The following is a 23,521-nucleotide window of genomic DNA, read 5'->3' on the forward strand; positions in this document are numbered from 1 at the left end:
CTCAGGGACGCTCAACTGCATGCCCGTCGTCCTCATCGGGGTCTTGACCTGACTCCAGCTCGTCGCCGTAACAGACTTGTGTGGGCAAATGCTCACATTCGATGGCGTCTGGCACGTTGGAGAGGTGTGCGCTTCACGGATGAATCATGGTTCACATTGTTCAGGGCAGATGGCAGCTGAGAATGTCCCAGTTCTTGCATGGCCAGCATACTCACCGGACATGTCACCCATTGAGCATGTTCGGGATGTGCTTGACCGGCGTATACGACAGCGTGTACCAGTTCCCACGAATATCCAACAACCTCGCACAGCCATTGAAGTGGAGTGGACCAACATTCCACAGGCCACAATTGACAATCTGATAGACTCCATGCGACGATGTGTTGCACTGCATGAGGCAAATGGTGGTCACACCAGATACTGACCGGTTCTGGGTCCCCAGACCCCCAATAGCGCAAAAAACTGCACATTCCAGGGTGGCCTTTTGTTGTGGGCAGTCTGAGGTACACCTGTGCACTACTCATGATGTCAGATCAGCATCCTGATGTGGCACACCTGTGAGGTGGGATGGATTATCTCAATATAGCAGATGAGCCCACTACCACACATTTGGACTGATTTGTGACCACTGTTTGGGAGGGATGGTTATATTGTGTATCTGGAATGAATTTTAGGTCTCTACGTCCATCCCATGGGGAATGGGAGCAGTAACAAAGGTGTTGCGTTTATATTTTTGTTGAGTGTATTACAAACTAAGAAGAAAAATGAAAATATAAACAGATTACGAACTTGGAATGAAACCATAAACTAGACACAGACTAGGTAAACTAACACAAAGATCAAGACTGATTGACTACAGGAGACACTATAGGAAGGAGACAGAGACATGAGACCAAGACAGACTGGAAACGAAAGTGGAATTAACTAGACCAAGGAACTAAGAACTAGAAACATAAATAAATAAGCTTGGAAGCACATGGGAAAATACTGAACACCAAAGGACTAGGTAATGAAGAGCTAAAGCATAATCACATTATAAATCTAGAAACAAATCAAAAACCCACAAAACTGAAGAACTGGGTTCAAAGCCAGGGATCCTAATAGGTATATTTACAAAACTGGGAAAGGTTGTTTGCTTTATTAAGAATGAGACACTTTTGTGCATGTGGAAGTGAAAGAGAGAAGCAAGTAAAATGATGACTGGTGCCTAAAACATCAGGTTTAATGTAAAGTAACTTTATTGAACCTTATAATAAGTTCTCCCTTTGTTTAAAGCTAGGGATCTGGTGATTTCATTGTTTCAGTGGATAACAAGCAACACTATGTAGCCTTTTTTTTTTTTATCAATCAAGCCAAGACATTTGATCATAAATGCCTAAGCCAAAGACTTGTCAATGCAGGGTTGTCTGAAAAGAAAAAAAACAAACAAACAGTTGGATCGATTTAAAATTATTTATGAGGCTGGTCTCAGTGTGTACAGGTAGAAGGAAACACTTCTAGCTTCCTTAATGAAACAAAGGAGTGCCCCTGGATTCTGTTCTAGGGCCACTGTTATTTATTTTATATATGAATAATCATAATATCACTACAGCAAAGTTTAATTTTTATGCTGATGACATGTTCATATACTCCTCTGCACCCACACTTAATCAGGCTCTCTGTCATCTCCAGCCAGCATTCAGTGCAGTACAGCATTAACTGTGATTTAAAACGTTTTAAATGTTGACAAAACTAAACAGATCAAGATGTTCTCAAATTCAAAATCTAAACCACTGAACCTTTCAGGTATTACAACAGTTCAGGGCTTGTAACTCAGTCAGCACAAGTACTTAGGAATTAAAATTGATGACTCGCTCTCTTTTATAACCCACATAAGCAACCAGTGAAAAGAAATGAAATTGAAACTGTTCTTTTTTGTAACTTAGAACAAAGTTAAATCTGTTTGGTGAAAAACATCTACTATCAAACTCAATCAAATTGAATTCAATATTAATAACACGAGAACACAAAAGTTTATTATTGCAAACTAGTCTTTGCATTCAAATAAGTGGGAGGTTATCATGTTTGTGGGATTTGCACATTTCCCACATTTACTGAAATGGCAGCTAGAGTGCTGCCATGATCTTTTGACCACATCCTTCAAACACATCTGTTGATCTGTATTTTAACCTCAGGCAGATTCATTTCAGGTCTCAGCTCAAAATAACTGAATTCTAATTTGTATATTTTTATATTATTTTCTTACATCGTGCGTACTTGCAGGTGCAAAACACACGAATAAAGTAAATATTACAAATTGTCTCATCACTTCTGTGACCTAATGACCTAGGTCACAGAAGTGACCTAGGTCATTAGGCCTGTGACCTAATTATTTCTTGTGAAATGAATTTTTTGCAATTAAAACTATTTTTTTTTTAGATTCACCAATTTTGTGACTGCAGTTTCACGCCTACAATGAGGACTCTCAACAGAGATCATGTGCAACTGTGTCTGTGTGGGGTGGGGTGAGAGTATAAAGCTGAGAAGCAAACCAGCTCAACAACTTCCTCTCAGTGGTGACAGAGCAACATAACGAGAGGCTGAACATCGGTGAGTTAATACTAAAGTCTAAAATTGATCATTGTTACTACTAAAATTAATTTAAAAGTCAATAAATATTTTTTCTTGATTGAATTATATTATTTCAGTGAGTTATGAAAATGTTTTTTATACTTCACAGTTGTAAGGAATCATGGATTACGGTGACTATAATTACACATTTCCTGATGATAATAACACATTTCCTGACATTATTGAGTCTGTGACTCCTGAGATTCAGCCGATCCAGTTAGTGGCTCTGGTCATGTACAGCCTTGTGGTCCTGCTGGGTGTGCCTGGAAATGCTGTGGTGGTGTGGGTGACGGGGTTCTGCATGTCCCGCTCTGTCACCTCCCTCTGGTTCCTCAACCTCGCTCTGGCTGATCTTCTGTGCTGCCTCTCCATCCCCTTGCTTATGGTCCCTTTGGTCCACGACGATCACTGGCACTTCGGTCCGCTGGCCTGCATGCTCATCAGAGGCCTGTTTTACCTGGTGATGTACTGCAGCATCCTGCAGCTGGTTGTGATCAGCGTGGATCGTTTGTTGCTGGTCATTAGACCCATCTGGTGTCAGAACCACAGGCGACCCAAACAGGGTGCTTATGGATGTGTTGCTGTGTGGATCCTGGCCCTGATAGGCAGTATCCCACAGTTTGTGTACGCCAAGCAGATTGTGGCAGGTGACGAGAAGAGAGAGTGTAGGATGGAGTACACTGTAGACAGTGCCTGGCCTGTCTCTGCTTTTCGCTTCCTGATTGGATTCATTATTCCTTTCCTGGTTATTCTAGTTTGTCACTTGGTGGTTTTCAGTAACACACAGAGGAGAATGACACGTAGTCGGACTGGATCCAAGAAAACCCTGAGGGTCGTCATCTCTGTGGTGCTGAGCTTCTTCTTGTGCTGGATACCTCTGCACATCGTGGATTTCCTCATACTGACCACCCCTCGGGGTACTTATGTGAGTCCCAAACTTCACCTGGCACACGTTATAGCGCTCTGCCTGGCTTACTTCAACAGCTGCCTCAACCCTCTGCTCTATGTGTGTCTGGGTCAAAGCTTCAAAGACAGCATGAACCGCTCCCTGCGTAACATCTTCCGCTTCATGGGCGAGGAACCGACCACCAAGAAGAGTGTCACTAATGTGGACACCAAGAGCACCAGTAATGGCAAAGAAATGACAACAATATAACTCTCTTGCATATGGAGGACTGCTGTAACATAAACAGTTCTGTCATGAAGTTTAGCAAAAGACTTTGGCTTGGATTTAAGTCTGTGAACACAAATACACAAAAGTGCATTCATTTTTACAAGTTATGAAGATTTTTTTCCAGTGAATTTGGGTGGTAAGTCAAGTCAAATTTCAAGATTTCAAAAGCAGAACTGATAGTTACACTGTAAGGTTTCTATAAAAATCCATGTCTTACGCAACAAAACACATGAAAGTTCTATTATTGGCTTTTACAGAAGAATTACTTCAGAGCATTATGTATATGATGCATTTTCTGACTTTTTGTCATGTTTTAGTATAGTTTGGTAGCAGAAATAAAATACATAGAGATTTGATTACTTTTTCGCAGTGATTATAGAAAAATGCTGATTACATCTTCTTGTATACATGCTGTTTTCATAGACCACAAGAGGGAGACACACTCTAAATGGCTGACACTCAATTTGCTGTAGAACTCTTTGAAAATAAATCAAAACTATTAATACCAGTTATAACTGCTATTAACAGTTATGATTTTCAGTTATATATCTCTTTTAAGCCCCAGTAAGTTTCAGAGCCATAGGTGCTTAGATTCTATTAATAGCTGGTGGTTGGTCCTTTGCTACATTTTGCTAAATCTAAAATCAGGAATCTTGGAGTAGTTTTTGACTTTTGTTTACACTTTGAATGTTCATCTCAAATGTCTGCTTAAGAAACAAGTGAAGTCCCATTGTGTGACGCTCTGAACTAAATGTGTTTTTCATGCATTTATTTCATTATGTGTGGATTATTAAAATCCATTGTTCACTTCTGAACACTCCAGGTTGTTCTGAACACTGCTGCAAGGCTTCTGACTAAATCTTCCAGGTACTCTCATGTCCCACTGTTGCTGATCCAGCTGCACTGGATAATCATTAAATTCAGTCTCCACTTTAAGATTCAAATTTTGACCACGGACAAGCACCAGCATACATTAGTGAACTTTTACATACATCCTGTAACTCTCTACCTCTTGGTCATCACAATGACTTGGTGGTCTCTTTCAAACAACAGCTGATAAAAAATTATCTTTTTAAAGCTTGAGTTTGTGATGTTTATCTTGAAAGTTGATGTAAAAAAATGTACATATATGTACTTATATTTCTATCTATATGATGTTGGTATTTTGAGGCGAAGAGACTGGAAAGAGACAAGAGCTACGATAAATAGTCAAATCTGGGGTTTGACCATCATTACATAACTATTAATATAGTTTGCTATTACATATCAAGGCTCAATACACACTATTGGCTGTATAGATACTTTGATACTATACTCAACAGAGAGAGTTGGTCATGAGCTGCAAATCCATCCATCCACTCATCCTACAGTGGATTACCAGTTAAGGTTAAAGCAGAGAGCTTAGAATCACATGGGGGGAAAATGTATTCTTGAAAGTTTTCAATCAGGATTTCTGCATTTCTAACTTTTAACATATAAAACAGAACCTTAATTTTTGCATTATATGAAATATTAAGAACACTCAAAAAAATAAGTCATTGGATGAACTCAATTGGACTGATGGCAGGTTTTCCACGTAATACATCTATTTTGGTCCAACCTAATCTACATACATCATGACAATTCAATTAAATTGAGTCAGTAGAACACAATTTCGTAAATACTGCTAAAATGAAAAAAAGTACATTAAAATGATGTGAAAGGTTTTGGTTGGTCCAACTCAATACAATGTCATTCACTTGAGCTAGATTTTCATTGCATTGAAATCATTATTTTGAGTTCAACTAAATCATAATTTTCATTACCAGAAAACTAATTTAATTATTAAAATGACAAAATGAATTTGTTTTTACAACTCAGGTTTATTCACTTGAATTAAAAGCAGAAACAGAATATTTTGTAAATAAACATACATGTCACATGGTCAAATCAACCTTAACAAAAATCAAAGTGCTCACAAAAAAGTGCTGACGTACATTTGTAATGAATGTCAAATCTGAATAGCACACACCTCTGTACTACTAGGCAATACTGAAAACAAACTGGAATCTGTAAAATCAGATTTCACTTCAGAATCATTGTATATATTTATAGTGACACTTGCAAATTCACAATGATAACCTACTAAACATTTCAATTCACACCATAGTATGGCAGTCACTGAAGATTTGAAACAACCCAACAATACATAAATACACACACATATACATAAATACACACACACACACACACACACACACACATATATATATATATATATATATATATATATATATATATATATATATATATATATATATATATATATATATATATATATGTATGTGTGTGTGTGTGTGTGTGTGTTTTCATGACGAACATTTTTCTGTTACCAAGGGGGAGGTATTTTAATAAAAAAAAAATCTTTCAACTTTACTTCTCCAAAACCAATTACATGTAAACATTTACAAGCTTATAAGAACGGGAAGACCAACTTTAAAACACTGGAAGACACAAAACTTGTCAACATTTTTCTATTACCTTTGCAAATCCCAAAAGCAATCAAAAAGAAAATGGTGGTTACAACCATGAAACTTTTTCTGAGCTAAATCCCCAGTCTTTTCATCCATCTATAGTAGTACAGATTAAAGGTCACATCACTCACAACAGAACAGCAGACAAAAATAGACAACTTCCATTTGGCCAAAAAAAAGAAAGAAAAAAAGGTCACAGTTTGAACAAAAGATATAAAAAGGCCAAAATCAACTTTTGTGCTGGGTCTTGTTTGCCTAAGCAAACATCTTCATTTTCATTTGCTGCATCTTTGTACTGAGCCTTTGTCCATCCAGATTCATCAAAATCTTCTGACAGAACTCAAAAGTGTACTTGTGGTCATTTGGATAGCTCAGATCAAGTGCATAAATCAGTCCAAAGAGGACGATGAATGCCATGATGACACTACCGAGGTTGTTCATAACTGTAGTACCTTCAATGACAACTCCAACATCCTCTGGCTCCTGAATCCCTTCTCTTCTGATGGTGTAAATACAGTGACAGTTGCTGCAGTGGACCTCAACCGTTCATCCTCAGTGGAGGAGGTCTGAAAAACAGGTTGTTTCAGGTTTAAGGGCTCTGTCACTTGGAAGGGGACATATTATGCAAAACTCAGCTTTTGTATCCTTTTGTGCTGAAACATAGGTCTCTACCGCCTCTATAAACACTCCAAACATAAATAAAACCCGTCAATCTGTTTCCTATCAATAGTTTGGGTTCAGGTATTATGTACCTCCCTTTGGGAGGGGCTTGATATAGAGCAGGAGCTCCTCCAGTGTCTATCAGTGTGTGTGTGTGTGTGGGCTGGGTCAATTTCCCTTATTTCATCACAATTGGGAACCTTTTGAAACAGCTTGTTTTATGCACATTATTCCTGAAACCAGGAGATTGCTGTAATGGCAGTGACACTAGTTAGTGTCTTGATGCAATCTGCTGTGTTCCTTATAATGAAGACTTTTTACTAATTGGCATAATAAACTGAACTCCACTGGAGTGTTTACTTTCTGAAGTGCCTTGAGATGACTGTTGTTGTGATATACCGCTATATAAATAAACTGAATTGAAACACTGACAGAAAATGGATGAATGTTTTGTCCACATTTACTGTGTTTATAGAGGCAGTAGATACCTACATGGCAGCACCAAAAGAATGAACAATTGAATTTTTGCTGAAACCGTCCCCTTAAAAAGTGCTCTCCAGTGCAAGTTTCAACAATGACTATTAAGAATAATACTATTTCACAATTATATTGTCTCTTTTGAATATATGAGGATTTTGTGTGCGATGAACCTAACTCAAATTGAATCTAGAAAAGAAGGTGTGATAAGCGTACCAGATACTCCTTGAACAGTAGGTCTGGATCTTGATTAAAGTAGATCACCAGGCTTTTAAGAGTATGCTCCCTCTTTATGTCGATGTCATCATACTAATGCAAGGGTGGAAAAAAAATGGTGAAAAAAATGGAATTGATTGATTGCATTTAATTGATGGGTTTATCATTAGTACCGACCAAACTACTGATCGCCATGATATCCTTGATCTTTTGGCCCTTTGCTCCTTTGCTCCCCTGAAAATTTTGCATCAGCTTGTCTGTTAAATTGTCCAGCTGAGCCAAGAACTTCGCCTGCAGGGGTTTTGTAGTGATCTGCAGGAACTCTGCATTCACCTGGAAATAAAACATACACAAATATAATAAACTAGAAGTTTAAATACAGACTGCTGAATCAACACACTGAAAGTTGCTAAACATTTGAACCATCAGTGAAGTTTGTCAAGACCTAAACTGTTTTTAGCTGAGTTTAGGAATATATCGCCACCTGTTGCTTTGGCATGTTCCTAGCAGCGTTTTCCTTCATTTTTGCGTTTACCTGTGGACGGGATTATTTTTTAAAACGAAAACGGAAAATCTCCGTTTTCAAAAATACCTGTGTAAGTGTGGACGTAGCCGAAATCTTTTATAATAATAAATAGGTTTGAACGTCATGGGAGTGCGCATTGTGCTGCCTGCAGTTACTCTTCCGGCCACATGGTTCGCTTTTGGTAGCACCCTCAGTAAACTATGTAGTGCTTTTAAAGACACCTCAAAACGATACTTTCTACTAGAAAATGGCATATAATAATAAACACAGAATACCATATTTTTAGATTATAAAAAGAAAACAGTAAGAAAGAAGTTAGCTATAGGACATCATCTTTCATTGAGCACAATGGCTAGCTGCTAATAAGCTAGCACAGCTCCGACTTAAAAGTTGGCAGCTACACAATTTCTCCTCTAAAACAAGGCACTTTTGAAAAGACCTGGCTATATTGTCAAAAAAAAATAGTATTCAAGCAGAGAAGAGAATGGTAGCACCGCCAAAAGTTCAAAAAACAACTGTTACAAGCTTCTATGATAAATAGCATTATAGATTTAGCTGATAAAGAAATACACAATTGGATATATGGAAAAATAATATGTTACCTTACCTGAAGGTGTAGTTTTATCCAAAAAGTACAGAGAGGCCAAGAGCAGCTGCATTCATTTAGGTGATCCTGAAAGAGCGCAAAATTTTCAAAGAAGGCAGACCTTTGTGTAACTCAGTAACTTTGTGTTCTTGTGACAAAGACTGCTTTGAGAGAAAATAATTTAGGTTCACCACACGAATAATAATTGCAGTAACGCTGGAGTGCTACATTTGCGTTGAATGAGATTAAAAATAATGTTTAAGCTTAAAGAGGGGCTTGAATTGATTTCTTTGAGTTTACAAATACTTAAGTGCAAAAATGTACTCCTCCTACCCCCAGTGCCCCAACAAACTCATTCATTTTGTGTTCAGAATCAGCCTCTGCTGGTTTTGAATAATTTTAGGTTTACACAAAGAAAATCAAATTAATTTGGTATTTTTTAATTGCATTTGTGAACAACTAACATAATTTGCATGTGTTCTTTGAAAGGAGGACCTGAATCTGTTTTTTGAGTGAATATATTAACCTTCATTTTGCTTGTTAACACATTGTCTTTTTTGATTTAAGAATAAACAAAAAAGTGCTAAAATATCAAAACTGAGTGAAATGCTTTCTTTATTTACAGTTGTTCCAAACAAGTCCACATATTTATTTACAGTGTGTAGGTCCCAGTGTTTCAGGGAATCTGTGAGTTTAAACATGCATGCATGAATGTACACAGGCCCCTTAGTGTGGCCTCTAATAAATCCATCCCTGACACATGGATGTCTGGTTCTTTATGCTCACTGGCTGCAGAGGGGAGGTAGTAAGAAGTTCACTGCAGTGAATCCAGGACATACTAAGAGGAGCTCAGTAACAGCTGGATATGCAGAGGTGTGCCCTGCTGAGAGACTCACAGTTGGTGCAGGATTTTTGAGTCTGCAGGAAACCAAATTTAAACATGGTTATTCAGTTAAGTTTTAGCACTCATACCACATTCAGAAAAGTATCCTAACCCTTTTCTAAATCGTTCCCTTGACTTTCTTACAGAGGATTGTGAATTTGTAGGAATAGGGAGATATTAATTCGCACAATTCTAGTGGATTAACTCCAACATTTCAAGTGCATTGCAAAGTTTAGTTGTAGATTTTTTGCTAATATGTCGATTTTTGCTTGCGTTTGAATGCAGTTTAGCACAAAGAATTAAAAGAAATTCCTGTTTACTTTATGACTTTCAGCAAAAAGCATAATCTTTAAAAAAGACCATCAGAGGTTATTATGAAATCTGAACACAGCAAATTTACCTAGTATGTTTTAAGGCCCGTATCACAAAGATTTGATATAGTTTTTAGACTAATAATGTGACTTGGTGAAAATATCAGTAATACATTGATTAACCACAATTATCTGATGAGAGCAAATGAAACAGAGGAAAAACTGCCAGCATATTCAGTCACTCCGCTTCTAGGTGGTACATGTCATTTGGTATCAGTTGTCATCCATTAGAGCAGTATACTGCCCATTAGTCTTGTGTCTGATGGTTGTCAACTGGAAGATAAATGTAACCAGATAGTACAAATGAAAGATCTTTGAATAGATCATTATTCATGCCAATACATGTAAAGGCATCTCACTATGACATACTGTAGATTGAATATAAAGATGGGATGTAAGTTACTGACGAGTATGTGTTTAAAACTAGTTTGACGAGTTTCTCATACAGTAGTCATGACTTTAAGCGACCCTGAGCGGAATCTGAGAATCTTCTTCTTCAGAGCGTGGGAAGCTTTTATCTTGACAAAGGCTTTTGGTTGAGATGGGGTATTGGCAGTGGCTTGTGGTGAAGGAGAGGATGAAGAAGAGGTAGAAGCAAGGCGGGGTGGCAGCTGCTGGGGCCACACCAGCCCCCCGCTCTCATCTGAGTCGCTGGATAGCGAGCTGGAGGCTGGAGAATATACCTCGCTCATGCTAGACTCGGACTCTGCGGGGGCAGCACCACCATAGCTCTCCTCCCCCTGACAGAGAGGTGCGCTTTCCTGAAAGTCCTGCTGCCAGTGCTTGGCGTGCTGCTGTTGGTGGTAGTTCTGGGGTTGGGAATGGGAACAAGAAGGGCCGTGGCGAACTTTTCGAGGTGGTCGTCTGTGTACCTGCCCTGCTTGGACTTCCCCCTCATCTTGGCTGAGCTCCAGGTTAGATCGCCAGCGTCGGCTCTCGTTGTGGCCGTTGTAGACCACCTGGTGTCCTACAACCTGGTTTTGATTCTGAGGCAGTGTATGAGGATCACCTCTGCCTTGGGGCCTCTCTGTGGTGCTGTACCTCCTCTCTGGAAGCACCCGCTGACCCAGGAGGCTGTTTTCAGACTGGGATCTATTGGTTTTACTGCTTGACTTCTTGGATCTCTGTCTCTCGCTGTGATTTTTCTTAGATGCTCTGTACTTGAGGTGATCAGGAGATGTGAAAACTTGGTTGGACTTTGGCTGCTCTTGGTTGTAATGTCTTGGGGAGCACAGAGGGGCATGACAGGCTTGTCCAGGAATATACTGAGCACTTACTAAACTGTGCATGTGAAGAATAGGGGGCTGTGGATGTAGATAATGATGGGGGGATGGGGGTTCACAACAAAGGTCAAGAGCCCCAACTCCACAGTTATGGTCCAGTGAGGGCGGAGGGGATGGTAGCCTTCCAGCCAGGGAAATTAGATTGGGCTGGGGGTAGGGCAGCGCTAAATAACAGTCCTCCTCCAAAGATGGGGCCTCCCCACCACAGGCCTCTCGCTCCAGGTCACAACCCCATCCCTGGCCATTAGGATTTGTAGAAAGGTCACCATGGGGCTGAAGATGATGATCAGAAGGGCGGTGCTCTGTGGTTAAAGAAGGAGTTATCCTGTGTAGGGAGCTGTGTCCAGAGCCACTGCAGTATGGGGGGTCAGGGCTAAGAGTGGTGCGAGGCTGACAAGGTCTTGGTGTGAGGGTATGGCGTTGGATGAGACTCAGGATGTAACCCTCTACCTTCAAAGCCAGCTGATAGTCCTCTTCGGTGACCTGATCCTCTTCAGGTTGCTGCTCCCAGCCACCATTGTCTCCGCTGGGGTCCCACTGCCAGGAGTCAATGGCAGTGCCCTCCTCAGCAATACCCTCAAGAGGTGGGTAGGGGGCAGAGAAAGAGCGGGGTAGCGTGGTGCGTAGAAGTGGTGCATCAAATTCTCCATCCAGCATAAGGGGGTCTCCTGATTGCAGAGAGAAATATTGAGAAATAAGTGAAGTAGTAAGTAAAATCATCCTGAATGCATAACTATGAGGTGATCAATAAAAGTTCTAATAGTTAAACAGTAATAAATAATCTCAAAACTAAGAGTCTGCAGCCATGCCACTCTCAGTCTGTTCCCATACATTTGCAATACTAGCATTTAACAAAAAGACAAATAATAGAATTGCACTTGTTATTAGGCTGGGTCTGACGCATCCTCATCTTTGACCTAATAAGATGGTAATCAGAACAGAGCCAAAATCCAGTCTACAGAAAACCCTAAAATAAAAAGAATAAGTCTTCTAATGTTTATTAAGCCTCTTTCACATAAAGACAGTTGACTAAGAGTCTGCTGTTTTCTCATGCTAATATGCAGAGTATGTGCTAATATGTTAATCATTTTACTTCAACAAGAGCACATATGCAGGTTTCACAATATCTCAAATCTTCCACGTCTGATAGTCTTGCTTACCCACAGACTTTGGCCTGTCACTGGTGTAAGCCCAGGAGGAGACACTCTCTGTGGGCTCAGTGGTACAAGATTTTCCTTTTGGTGACTGACCTTCACTTGATTCATAGAAACCTAGGACACAGTGTAATTAGTGTAATTAATTCATCGCAATTTTAATGATTTCTTTGAACTGTTTTTTTTTCCATGGTGGAATGATTGCACAGCATGCATCTTTAATGACTTGGTTTGGGATTTTCTTGAATGTACACAGGGTCAAAAGGATACATACAGGCTCATATATGCACATATATGCACAGTCACTTAAATCTTTTAATGAGTGATGCTGAAGGTTCTGCAATGTCTTTTAATTGAACAACAACACAGCCTATTAACTTCTAATTAGTGAGAGGTTAACAGGCCTTATATTGTACAATCATTTTACTCTGGAAAAAGAAGGGTTCAAAGAAATCTTTAAAATCCTCAAATTACCATGACATTCACACAGATTATGAGTCTATGTAAACTTCTGATCATAACTGAACAGAATTAACCACATCCCACGCATATCGTTGGACGGTGGGAGGAGAATCCACACACAAAGGCCTCAAACTGGACTCAAACCTAGGACCTTCTTGCTGTGAGGCAAAGGCACCAATAGAAAAAGAAAGGCTTATCTCATCTCTTATAACTCATTCCACTCCTCAAAAAATAGAAAAGTTTCTCACTGCATTTCACAAATAGGCCACAGATTAAAATCACAAACAACTGGAGCATAAAGGAACAATAAGAGCAGAGACTCAAACATGAAATACAAAGAACACAAGTTTCGTTCAGCTGAGCAACACTCTGGAAAAAAACAACTTCATTTACTGAAAAAAGGGAATTATATAGTGTGTTTGCACTTTGATTTCACTGCCTTGCAGAAATAAGTACCAGAACTCGGTCGACTGTTGCCAGTTTCTCCTTGGGCTCTGTCACAACAGTCATCAGCAGCGTCGATCCTCAGCTCTCCCACCTGCTGTTCCAGCGTTTGCATTAGACCCCACGGGGAGCTCTGAAGAGCACTCTGAAAAACAGGCAAACATGCATTCAGACTATTTTCTTGCAGTCTGTAACTGGTTGAACTGATGGGAAAATAAATGTTAAGTAGACAGTACGAAGCAAAAATGATTGATTTTAGGAACAAAGCAAAAAAACAAAAAAAAATTCCAGCAGTGTTTGTAGTTTAATGAGTGCTTTCTGGATATGCTAATGGCAGAAGCACAGCTGTGAATCGTTCGCAGCTTGTTTCTCCAGCTGCAACATTGCTCCTAATTTATAATGCCTGAAAATATTAAAACCAATAAATAAAAATAACAAAGCCAAAACTCTGATGCAGAAGTGTGTAAAATCGAAACGTGGCCATCACATGACCATCATTTATAAAAGCAGGCTTACTGAAGAGGTTGAAACATGAATAATTCATAGCACTGTGAAGGAGGGGGAAGAGGGAGGGTGGGGTGTTATTTCATGTGGGTGGACACACACACACACACACACACACACACACACACACACACACACACACACACACACACACACACACGTGCTTGCAGACACTCGCGAGCCAGATATACAAATAATTGCTCATTTAGCTCAAACCAGCAACAAATGAGACTGGGTATATGTTAAACATATGTTAAAGTCCCCCCAAAACAAATAAATAAATAACGCTGTCGTTCTTACACTTGTGTGTTTACCATTTGGAAGCCCACCCCGCTACCTCACACAGCCTTCCTCAAACCACTACAATCCCCCACCCTCCCATTTACCCATCTGTTTGTGGTAAAACCGAGTAATTAAACATGCTGGTTCATCCAGCCTGATCATTTTTTGCTGGTGTCATATTGACAGCATGTGACACACACACTTAACATGGGCACGCATTTCCATGCCCGTCTACCTGAATGGGTTAACACAAGTGCACAGACAGCTCTGTTTGCAAGACTTTAGAGGACGTTAAATGGACTTTGATTCACTGCCTGCAGGCTATCTTTCATTATGACAGCTAGCTGTCACAACCTAACCCTTCCTTGTTGCACTTGTGAGGAAGACAAGTACCCAGAATCTGAGTCTATAAACAAACTGTGTCAGCAACGTGAGTAATACCTTCTCTGATACACGCAGACCTAATACAGGCATTTTAGATGGCTGGATTTAATATGGCTGACACGCAACGCTCGTTAAGAGACTTCATTACCAGGCGATTGAGCGTGCCCTCATAACAAGGTGACACTTTTCACATTACACACTTCTCACGACAGACAACTCCTCCCTGAGCTCTGTCATCGTCGACACATGTAGCTGGATGACATGCAGAGAAGCTCGTTAGAAATCCTCTAAGAATGCACTGTATTATTAACAGACAACAGATAAAGATAATGCAGAATACTGAATAAATAAATACGTAAATAAATAAATACATAAATAAATAATATCAGAGAATCAACACAGCATCAAAGCAGGGATTTGTGTATTTGGGTGGTGCTGGAACAAAGTGGCTTTTAAGCTGTGCTGTGCACCACTTTGGGACTTGAAGCCTTCATCCATAAAGAAGAAGCGCACACTCACTATGCAAAGGTGTAAATCATCAAGTACAACTGAACCAGCCAACCACTGTAAATGCCTGGCTATATAGGGATGGTAGGTTCAGCTGTTGCTCATCAATCAGCCACAGATTGCTCTAAAAGACTTCTGATTAAAATGTAATGAATTGTAGCTGACGAAAAGTCACCCAACGTAATCGAACATAAGAACTTTAAAAGTGTTTACGTATTGTGGCATTTTCTACTCCTCTATGTGGTCTATAAACAAACTGCATTAGGGTCAAATACATGCTCATTTAATCTTAAAATCTCAGGCTGCTTTTACAAATGTTTTCACCACAACTGATCTAACGGTGGTCATTCATTTGCAAAACATTCCCTGTAACATTTTGTGCAAGCGACATAGTGGCATGCTAACATCAAATTAAAAAGATCACCAAACAGACATGATCATTCTTTTTGTGTTACAGTGCTGTTATTATCTATTCAGAACAGTAATGTGTGAAAAGACAATGTTTATAACAGGAAGTGGCTCAATGTGTCTGAGAGATCTCTGTCAGTGCCTTTAGGCTCTAACTCCCCTGTCCTGCAGACTTAATGCAATCATAATGGAAGCACAGACAACCTCTTCACCCCAAATACTGTCACCTCTTTTGTCTCTGCTAGCGGCCTTATTGTCTTACTATAAACAAAGCGCTAGCATCACTATATCAATACTGTTTTGTATGGCAGAAACGTTGGGTGCTGGTTTGTGGTAAAGAAATGCTGAGAGGAGGGGAGGCTATTGGAAATCAATAAATCAATGATGCTATTTCAGAGTGGCAACTGACTGCCATCTAATTGTGGACATATGCACAAACACAGGGCTGGATATTAATTTATAACAAAAAAACAAACAAATCTCTGTGGATGAACAAACCATTTGGTTTATACTGTGACATTTTGCTTTGACTGCACTCTGTTATTACAGGTCTCACACTGGTTCCCAGACATGCTGCACACTGTATTATTGCTTCTTTTTTTTTTTTTACTGCATCCTGCAGGCTGCTGGGGGATGGGGGAGATGAAGAACACTGTGCAGCCAGTCTCACTTATAGCCATTAAGCTGCTGTGGCTGTACAACACATCAGGACCACCTGTTCTCTCAGTGAAAAACACTGAGCAGCAGGTGAGGCCAGGTGAAACCAGGGACATGAACAGTGACTGGGCAAATTTTCCTGTCATTAGCTACTGCGCTTTAGTGTGTGTGCAGAACGTGATGCTGCAGAGTTTAATAAGAGTGGATTGTCTCTGTTGATATAGAAAGATACATTCAAATTCAGTCATACATTGGGTTTTTCTGCAAGACAACACAGAAGCAGGCAAAAGTGTCTCTGTATTTTTTTTTTTAGAAAGGACCAATGACCAGTGAAGGCTGGTGGGTCTTTGAAACAATATTGCCAGGATAAAGAAATCTATTGAACAGAGAGCACAAAGCATGCAGCCTCACTGCTGGACTCTCTATAATTAAAGCTATGTTGTGACTGGATCCACAGTGGGAGGCCGGAAACACACACACACACATGCACAGCACATGCACAAACACAAACACAGGGCACCCTGCCCCCCGTGTTTGCTCAGCTACTGATCTCTTATTTCTTCAGAGCACGTGGACACATTTTAAATTATTTGTTTTAGTTTGGTAAAATATATTCAGTGATTTTGGGAGGAAGTTCTTCACACGCACACAAAGAGTTTATCCATTGCATTGTGAATAGTATTAATTAGTTTCCTCTGAATCTGTTCAGTGTGCGCAGTGGCTCGTAGGCACAGCAGCAGGGTGCATGGCCTGCAAAGGGAATCCTTAAAGAAAGACTTGAAACAGGCTGTGCTCATGTGACTGAAAATTGCATAACTAAATGAGAGTCGATCTCAAAGTGAGCTTGTATCATAATTTTTGCACGTGTGTATCGTCTGTGTGCATATAATTCGTATATTTTCTGAAGCTTATTTGCTTGAACGGCTGTGTACACAAAGAAACCAAAGAGCACAAACAAAAACCGGTTGAGGTTTTTGTTTGTGTGCCAGAACAAAGCGCAGTAAACCATCATGCGAATGATCAGTCACTGCTGAGCAGACTATACGTTCACTAATGATGCGCTGCTGTCTTAACACAAGGACACACACAGCCTGATTGATGATGCGCCAGCAGTTCAGCAAAGACACAAAACAATAGCAAAATCCACTGTAGATACAAACACACAATCCTGTAGAATGCAAAGATTTTTTTCTATGTGCCCAAACATGCAATAATTAAAATTTTGGTTTACATCCCCTAGGCCAATTAATATTCTTCAGAGGAGATTAAATAACATTTCAGAGCACATTTTCTCCCCTAAAATCACTTCTCCGCTGATGGATGCATGTGTGCCACATTCATACAAAATTCATATAATCCCTTCCACTCTCTCCAAAAACACACAGCAGGGAAGCTGAGAGGGAGGTCAGAGATTCGTGCTTTCCCAGCTGCTGTCTGGCGTCCCACAGCTGTCAACACCTTCAACACCACATACTGTATGAAGAAGGGGGGAAAAGAAGAAAAAAAATTGCATCTCTCAGCCTGTTTGGGGCCACATTCATGTTCAAGGCACACACGATGTCAGTCTCATGGGTCAGTTGTTTCTATGTCACACCGTGAACTATACATTTTGCAGACTTTAACCTACACGCGAAATGAGATTGGGGATTTAGCTCGGACGCAGATGGTGACCTGATATCACGAAGACTCAATTTGAGGCTTCAATTAGAGTCCTGTCGGGTCCAAATATTCTCCCAGGACTTTCCCGTGTAATTACTCACACGCTTGGATGAGCGCAACAGTTAATAAACATCGATCCAAAGGCGAATTGCGCAGAAATGAAAAAGGGGAAATTATGCGCCCTTGTGAGGAAACTCGTGTCACTCCTTCACTCGCCTTCACTCGTCACTCTCCAGCTGATGTGGATGAAATGCGCTGGCAGCTCCTAAGGCACCGGTGGACATGTGAGCATAACTGCGCGTGGCACTCTCGAAAAACTCACTTTATTTTGATCGTTAATTTATTTATTTATTTTTTAACAGAAAATCATATCATGTCATATTTCTAAAGCCAGTGCGGAGAGCCACCTATGTGCGCCTTTTCCTCTCACTGGGGCCTCGATCGCCATCATTAGTATTCTGCTCCATATGCGCCTATTGTTAGGGCCCCGGCGGAGGAGGAGGAGAAGAAGGGAGGGGGGGGGGGCTGGAGATGTGAAGAGGAGGAGGCTGATTTAATTTCTCCCTTTTTTCCACCCTCTTTAATAATGCCATGCTTTTGTAGTAATGTTGAGACAACACCAGAAGTTAAAACGGAATTAAACCTCACCGAGACATAAAAACTTGGGCAAAAAAAGAGAGAAAGTGAAGAAGAACCGTTTTCAGCGCAGATAAGTGCTCACTGGTGCGTGAAACTCCCCGTGTGAACCGCTGATGAAATGCTGTTAGTGAAACTTCTATTTGCCGTTATAGAACCAGTTTTAACCCCCTCCCCCCTCCCCGCCCGTTTTACTCTGGCAACATATCGGTCTTATTTTGCGTGAGCGTCACGTAAATAAAAACAAAACAAAACAACATTCCATGAATTACACGGATGCTAATGTTCACATAAAAACGTTAGCTCCACCAGCAACAGAAAAGCAAGAGGAATAATTCATCCATTTATGATGTGCGGAGAGCACAAATGAGAGCTTGTTAAGTGGAATATAAAAGTCTAGGCGGAGGGAACAATGGGCCATTAAATAGTCGGTCTGTGGCACAAACGGCGGCTGCTCCACCCCCTGATTTCGTTCCCCAGGGGCATAAATCTCAGCCAAAAAGCAGAGTAACGCATTACACCCTTTCAAACAGAGAGCCTATTAATCAAGTTGAGTAACTTTTTTTTCTTTGCAGCTAGACTTCACAGCAGCACAAAAGGCGCTGCCCAAACTAGAAGACCATCCAGCGGTCAAGCGGGTTTCAATGAGTCTACGCTGAAGGCTATTAGATATTCAAAAGTATGTAGAGTTGTGATACATGACAGGGGTATAAGGTGGAGTTCTTTTATCACAGGGTGGGGTAATGCGGGAGGGCTGGAATGCAAACATACAGTTGCAGTAAAAGGCTCAACACAAACTTCTTACCAGCTGACGTCTCAGTGTCAAGTTTTCCTGGCCCCAGCTGCTGAAACATCTCAGCTCTCCTCTGGAGCTTTCCTGGGCAAGCGGGTCTCCCAGAGCCAGCGCCCCCAGAACCAGACACTCCTGCCGCTGTCTGCGGAGCTCCAGTTCGCATAGCCCGGCCAAACACGCCTCCAAGCGCTCTTTGGTTCGACTGCGTTCCACAGTTACGGGATACGAGAAGGCACGATGCATGCCTCTCAGATCCAGGAATTATGTGCAATGAAAGCTACTTAGTTCCCTTGTATTGTAGTTTGCGCTCTCCAGTTGACCCAGATTTACGAGGGCAAGCGCAGGCTATAAAGGGCCATGCTGTATCCCTTTCCTTGTGATAGTATGGTTGCCTTGGAGCTGCATGGTTCTCCAGACTGTCTATCCGCTATACATTTTCTATTTCGCAGCTGTCAAACGGCAGGAACAGAGCTCCGCCCTCTGCGACCAGCCACGGCGAAAAAGTGGGGCTCGAGCCTTCCGCCCCTTTGTAAATCCACTCTCAGCCTTCATTGGACACGAGGGGCTGGCGGGGTGATGCGCGTAAACGATGTCCCATCCCCCTTGATTCATGACAGCGAGGCGTCGACCTCACCCATCTTCCCATCATGGACCTACACTAATGTAATTCTTCAGGAGGCAGTAAAACGCATGAAGCAATTTAACGTCGCCAACGGAGAAATGAATTAAACAACGACAAGACAGAAAAAAAGGGCATCAAGTGAAGAGGATCCAATAATGTGATCGTCACATATCTTTTCACCAACATCTAGTTTGTATTGATCTGCCTCATCTCCATGTGTCTTCTATAGAAAACGATTAACTCATGATTTATTGAGGGAAACAAGTTTTCCTCCTTCATTTCACCCCCCGCTGCTCGCGGTGCTGCATGTCTTCTGGATGCTGAGGAATGCAGAACACGTCTTCCAATCAACGCTGTAAAAATGTTTATGAATGTTTTATAAAGTGCACGATTTTGTTTAGTCTGTGCAAGAAAGTAAAAAAAGAAAAGAAAAGAAAAAGAAAGCGGAAGCCGAAAGACACCAAATATTGAACAATACACAGGATAAGCAATTAATTCACTACCATTATTTAGCATTTTTTGAGGCTTTTACTTCGCACATGCACATTTCTGCGGTTTTTATGGCGTCTTAATTAAACAATTAACAGGCAATTTATGAAACATAAAATGAGACAACAAGGAGCTGTAAGAATCACGTGAGCAGTCTCTTCTGACTGCGGAAGGTTATGACAGAGTTGTTCTGTAGGTACAAATCCTAAAAATAACAACACTTTTAAACATGACATCAATATTTAAAAGTCTTATGATTTTATTTTTTGAGTGCAGTAACAGATGAATATTTCATCCATGCGTCACACACTATTTTCCTCAATACTACTCTCTCTGTTAAGTCTTCTGAGGTCAACCATATTGTGTCTGTAGCAACCGCAGTCAAAAGAAAGTATATGCTCTTTAAATCCTAAGGTTTTAGATATCAGAATATAATAAAAATCATTCGGTCCTTAGCAAGTTATACAACAACAAGAAGGCATGACATATTAAAACGCGTCATTATTTATTCAACAGACATTAAAGCACGATGCAGAAGCAGTGTGCAAAATATTAAGTACACGATTATTTCTTAACAGTATTAAGAGTGTGGGCTGGGTGCTGCCAATGAAATGCACTGAATTAGCTGAATTAGCTGAATTAGTGTGAACATCTCCATTAAAGCAGAAGTTTTGGCACTTTGTTTGTCTGGAGAATTCAGGTGTGTGTTAACATGATGCCACAGAGGAAAGACATCAGCAACAATCTTAGAATCTTAGAAACCAAAACAAGAAAACCCCAAGACTCTAAAGGTCTCAGTTAACATGCTAAATGTTAAAGTTCATCATAGTACAAATAAAAAACACTGATCAAATATGCCTTTTTTGTAACTGTTGCTGGAACAAAGCCCATTCTCTCTGTAAGGAACAGGGCAGCTCCATTCAGGTTTCCAAAGTTGCTTCTGAACAAATTCTTCTAGAACAATGTGCTTTGCACAGACAAAACTAAAGTGGAGATGCTTGGCAATAATGCACAGCACCATGTCTGGAGAACAAGACAGAAAATCAGCACAAGCACCTCATACCAACCAGCCACAGGGCCTGGGTAGCTGGCGAGTCGACTATGAGCTCCTGTGGATACCAAAGTATTCTAGAGTCAAATATGAGGCCATCTGTTTGACAACTAAAGCTTCCTAAACTGGGTTATGCAGCAGTGACTTCAAGCACAGAAGCAAATCTACAAAAGAATGGCCAAAAAAAAGGGATCAATCAAAGTGTTTCAGTGGCAACAAAGTTCAGATCTCAACCTGATTGAAATGCTGTGGTGGAAGATCTGTGCTTAAATTTAGAAGAATGAAATCTCACTGAACTGAATCAACAAAAACTATAGAGAAGAATCAGAAACTACTGAATCATGAGGTGTACTTTGCTTTTTTTATGTGCTGCTTCTGCACTTCTTAAAAGCGACATGGTGCTAGACTGTCAGAGTCACTGATTGATTTTTTTCCATTTATTTTTGAGTTTGTGAAGTAAATTCTAATTCTATGCTATTTACTCTTTCGAGTTTTGTGTTTTTTTTTTCCAGAGTTTTCTTATTTATGTCGTCAGTTCTTCTTTAAATAGTATTAGTCCCCTTTTCTGTCCCCTCGCTCCTTGTTTCATCTCAGCGAGTTGTCAGCTTTCGCCTCCATGTTTGTTTAGCTTTAATGTGTGTCTACAGGGAGTGCAGAATTATTAGGCAAGTTGTATTTTTGAGGAATAATGTTATTATTGAACAACAACCATGTTCTCAGGGAACCCAAAAAACTCATTAATATCAAAGCTGAATGTTCTTGGAAGTAGTTTTTAGTTTGTTTTTAGTTTTAGCTATTTTAGGGGGATATCTGTGTGTGCAGGTGACTATTACTGTGCATAATTATTAGGCAACTTAACAAAAAACAAATATATACCCATTTCAATTATTTATTTTTACCAGTGAAACCAATATAACATCTCCACATTCACAAATATACATTTCTGACATTCAAAAACAAAACAAAAACAAATCAGCGACCAATATAGCCACCTTTCTTTGCAAGGACACTCAAAAGCCTGCCATCCATGGATTCTGTCAGTGTTTTGATCTGTTCACCATCAACATTGCGTGCAGCAGCAGCACAGCCTCCCAGACACTGTTCAGAGAGGTGTACTGTTTTCCCTCCTTGTAAATCTCACATTTGATGATGGACCACAGGTTCTCAATGGGGTTCAGATCAGGTGAACAAGGAGGCCATGTCATTAGATTTTCTTCTTTTATACCCTTTCTTGCCAGCCACGCTGTGGAGTACTTGGACGCGTGTGATGGAGCATTGTCCTGCATGAAAATCATGTTTTTCTTGAAGGATGCAGACTTCTTCCTGTACCACTGCTTGAAGAAGGTGTCTTCCAGAAACTGGCAGTAGGACTGGGAGTTGAGCTTGACTCCATCCTCAACCCGAAAAGGCCCCACAAGCTCATCTTTGATGATACCAGCCCAAACCAGTACTCCACCTCCACCTTGCTGGCGTCTGAGTCGGACTGGAGCTCTCTGCCCTTTACCAATCCAGCCACGGGCCCATCCATCTGGCCCATCAAGACTCACTCTCATTTCATCAGTCCATAAAACCTTAGAAAAACCAGTCTTGAGATATTTCTTGGCCCAGTCTTGACGTTTCAGCTTGTGTGTCTTGTTCAGTGGTGGTCGTCTTTCAGCCTTTCTTACCTTGGCCATGTCTCTGAGTATTGCACATCTTGTGCTTTTGGGCACTCCAGTGATGTTGCAGCTCTGAAATATGGCCAAACTGGTGGCAAGTGGCATCTTGGAAGCTGCACGCTTGACTTTTCTCAGTTCATGGGCAGTTATTTGGCGCCTTGGTTTTTCCACACGTTTCTTGCGACCCTGTTGACTATTTTGAATGAAACGCTTGATTTTTCGATGATCACGCTTCAGAAGCTTTGCAATTTTGAGACTGCTGCATCCCTCTGCAAGATATCTCACTATTTTTGACTTTTCTGAGCCCGTCAAGTCCTTCTTTTGACCCATTTTGCCAAAGGAAAGGACGTTGCCTAATAATTATGCACACCTGATATAGGGTGTTGATGTCATTAGACCACACCCCTTCTCATTACAGAGATGCACATCACCTAATATGCTTAATTGGTAGTAGGCTTTGGAGCCTATACAGCTTGGAGTAAGACAACATGCATGAAGAGGATGATGTGGAC

The 23,521-nt window shown here is 40.6% G+C and overlaps 3 protein-coding genes across 3 annotated transcripts; 1 reads left to right on the top strand and 2 right to left on the bottom strand.

Annotated features, from left to right (window-relative positions):
* Positions 1 to 2,553: 2,553 nt before the first annotated feature.
* Positions 2,554 to 5,194, top strand: LOC146653874 (C5a anaphylatoxin chemotactic receptor 1-like). Its single transcript, XM_085380036.1, has 2 exons — positions 2,554 to 2,589; positions 2,720 to 5,194. Exon 2 carries the CDS (start codon positions 2,732 to 2,734, stop codon positions 3,764 to 3,766), a length of 1,035 nt encoding a protein of 344 aa, XP_085236162.1. The 5' UTR covers positions 2,554 to 2,589; positions 2,720 to 2,731; the 3' UTR covers positions 3,767 to 5,194.
* A 1,302-nt stretch (positions 5,195 to 6,496) lies between these two features.
* On the bottom strand, positions 6,497 to 8,595 carry LOC146653875 (uncharacterized). The gene is made up of 3 exons (XM_085380344.1): positions 7,828 to 8,595; positions 7,651 to 7,743; positions 6,497 to 6,863 (listed from the first exon to the last, which is right to left on the bottom strand). The coding sequence occupies exons 1-3, from the start codon at positions 7,996 to 7,998 to the stop codon at positions 6,735 to 6,737; spliced, it is 393 nt and encodes a 130-aa protein (XP_085236470.1). The 5' UTR covers positions 7,999 to 8,595; the 3' UTR covers positions 6,497 to 6,734.
* Positions 8,596 to 10,432: 1,837 nt separating this feature from the next.
* Positions 10,433 to 19,719, bottom strand: dact3b (dishevelled-binding antagonist of beta-catenin 3b). Its single transcript, XM_085380343.1, has 4 exons — positions 19,202 to 19,719; positions 13,372 to 13,504; positions 12,460 to 12,570; positions 10,433 to 11,967 (listed from the first exon to the last, which is right to left on the bottom strand). The coding sequence occupies exons 1-4, from the start codon at positions 19,430 to 19,432 to the stop codon at positions 10,457 to 10,459; spliced, it is 1,986 nt and encodes a 661-aa protein (XP_085236469.1). The 5' UTR covers positions 19,433 to 19,719; the 3' UTR covers positions 10,433 to 10,456.
* Between the last annotated feature and the right edge of the window lie 3,802 nt (positions 19,720 to 23,521).

Source organism: Rhamphochromis longiceps, linkage group LG14, assembly GCF_057381845.1.
Source record: "Rhamphochromis longiceps isolate RC_006_pf linkage group LG14, R_longiceps_female_GT1.1, whole genome shotgun sequence".
NCBI classification, from domain to species: domain Eukaryota; kingdom Metazoa; phylum Chordata; class Actinopteri; order Cichliformes; family Cichlidae; genus Rhamphochromis; species Rhamphochromis longiceps.

Excerpts from the sequence above, each read along its gene's own strand:
- dact3b (XM_085380343.1), bottom strand. The coding sequence starts at position 19,432 with ATGCATCGTGCCTTCTCGTATCCCGTAACTGTGGAACGCAGTCGAACC. Across the intron at positions 13,505-19,201 it reads TGACACTGAGACGTCAGCTG|AGTGCTCTTCAGAGCTCCCC; the intron begins GTAAGAAGTTTG and ends CCTGTTTTTCAG. Across the intron at positions 11,968-12,459 it reads TGACAGGCCAAAGTCTGTGG|GAGACCCCCTTATGCTGGAT; the intron begins GTAAGCAAGACT and ends CTCTGCAATCAG.
- LOC146653874 (XM_085380036.1), top strand. The coding sequence starts at position 2,732 with ATGGATTACGGTGACTATAATTACACATTTCCTGATGATAATAACACA.
- LOC146653875 (XM_085380344.1), bottom strand. The coding sequence starts at position 7,998 with ATGTTTTATTTCCAGGTGAATGCAGAGTTCCTGCAGATCACTACAAAA. Across the intron at positions 7,744-7,827 it reads TCATGGCGATCAGTAGTTTG|TATGATGACATCGACATAAA; the intron begins GTCGGTACTAAT and ends CCCTTGCATTAG. Across the intron at positions 6,864-7,650 it reads TACTGTTCAAGGAGTATCTG|ACCTCCTCCACTGAGGATGA; the intron begins GTACGCTTATCA and ends CCTGTTTTTCAG.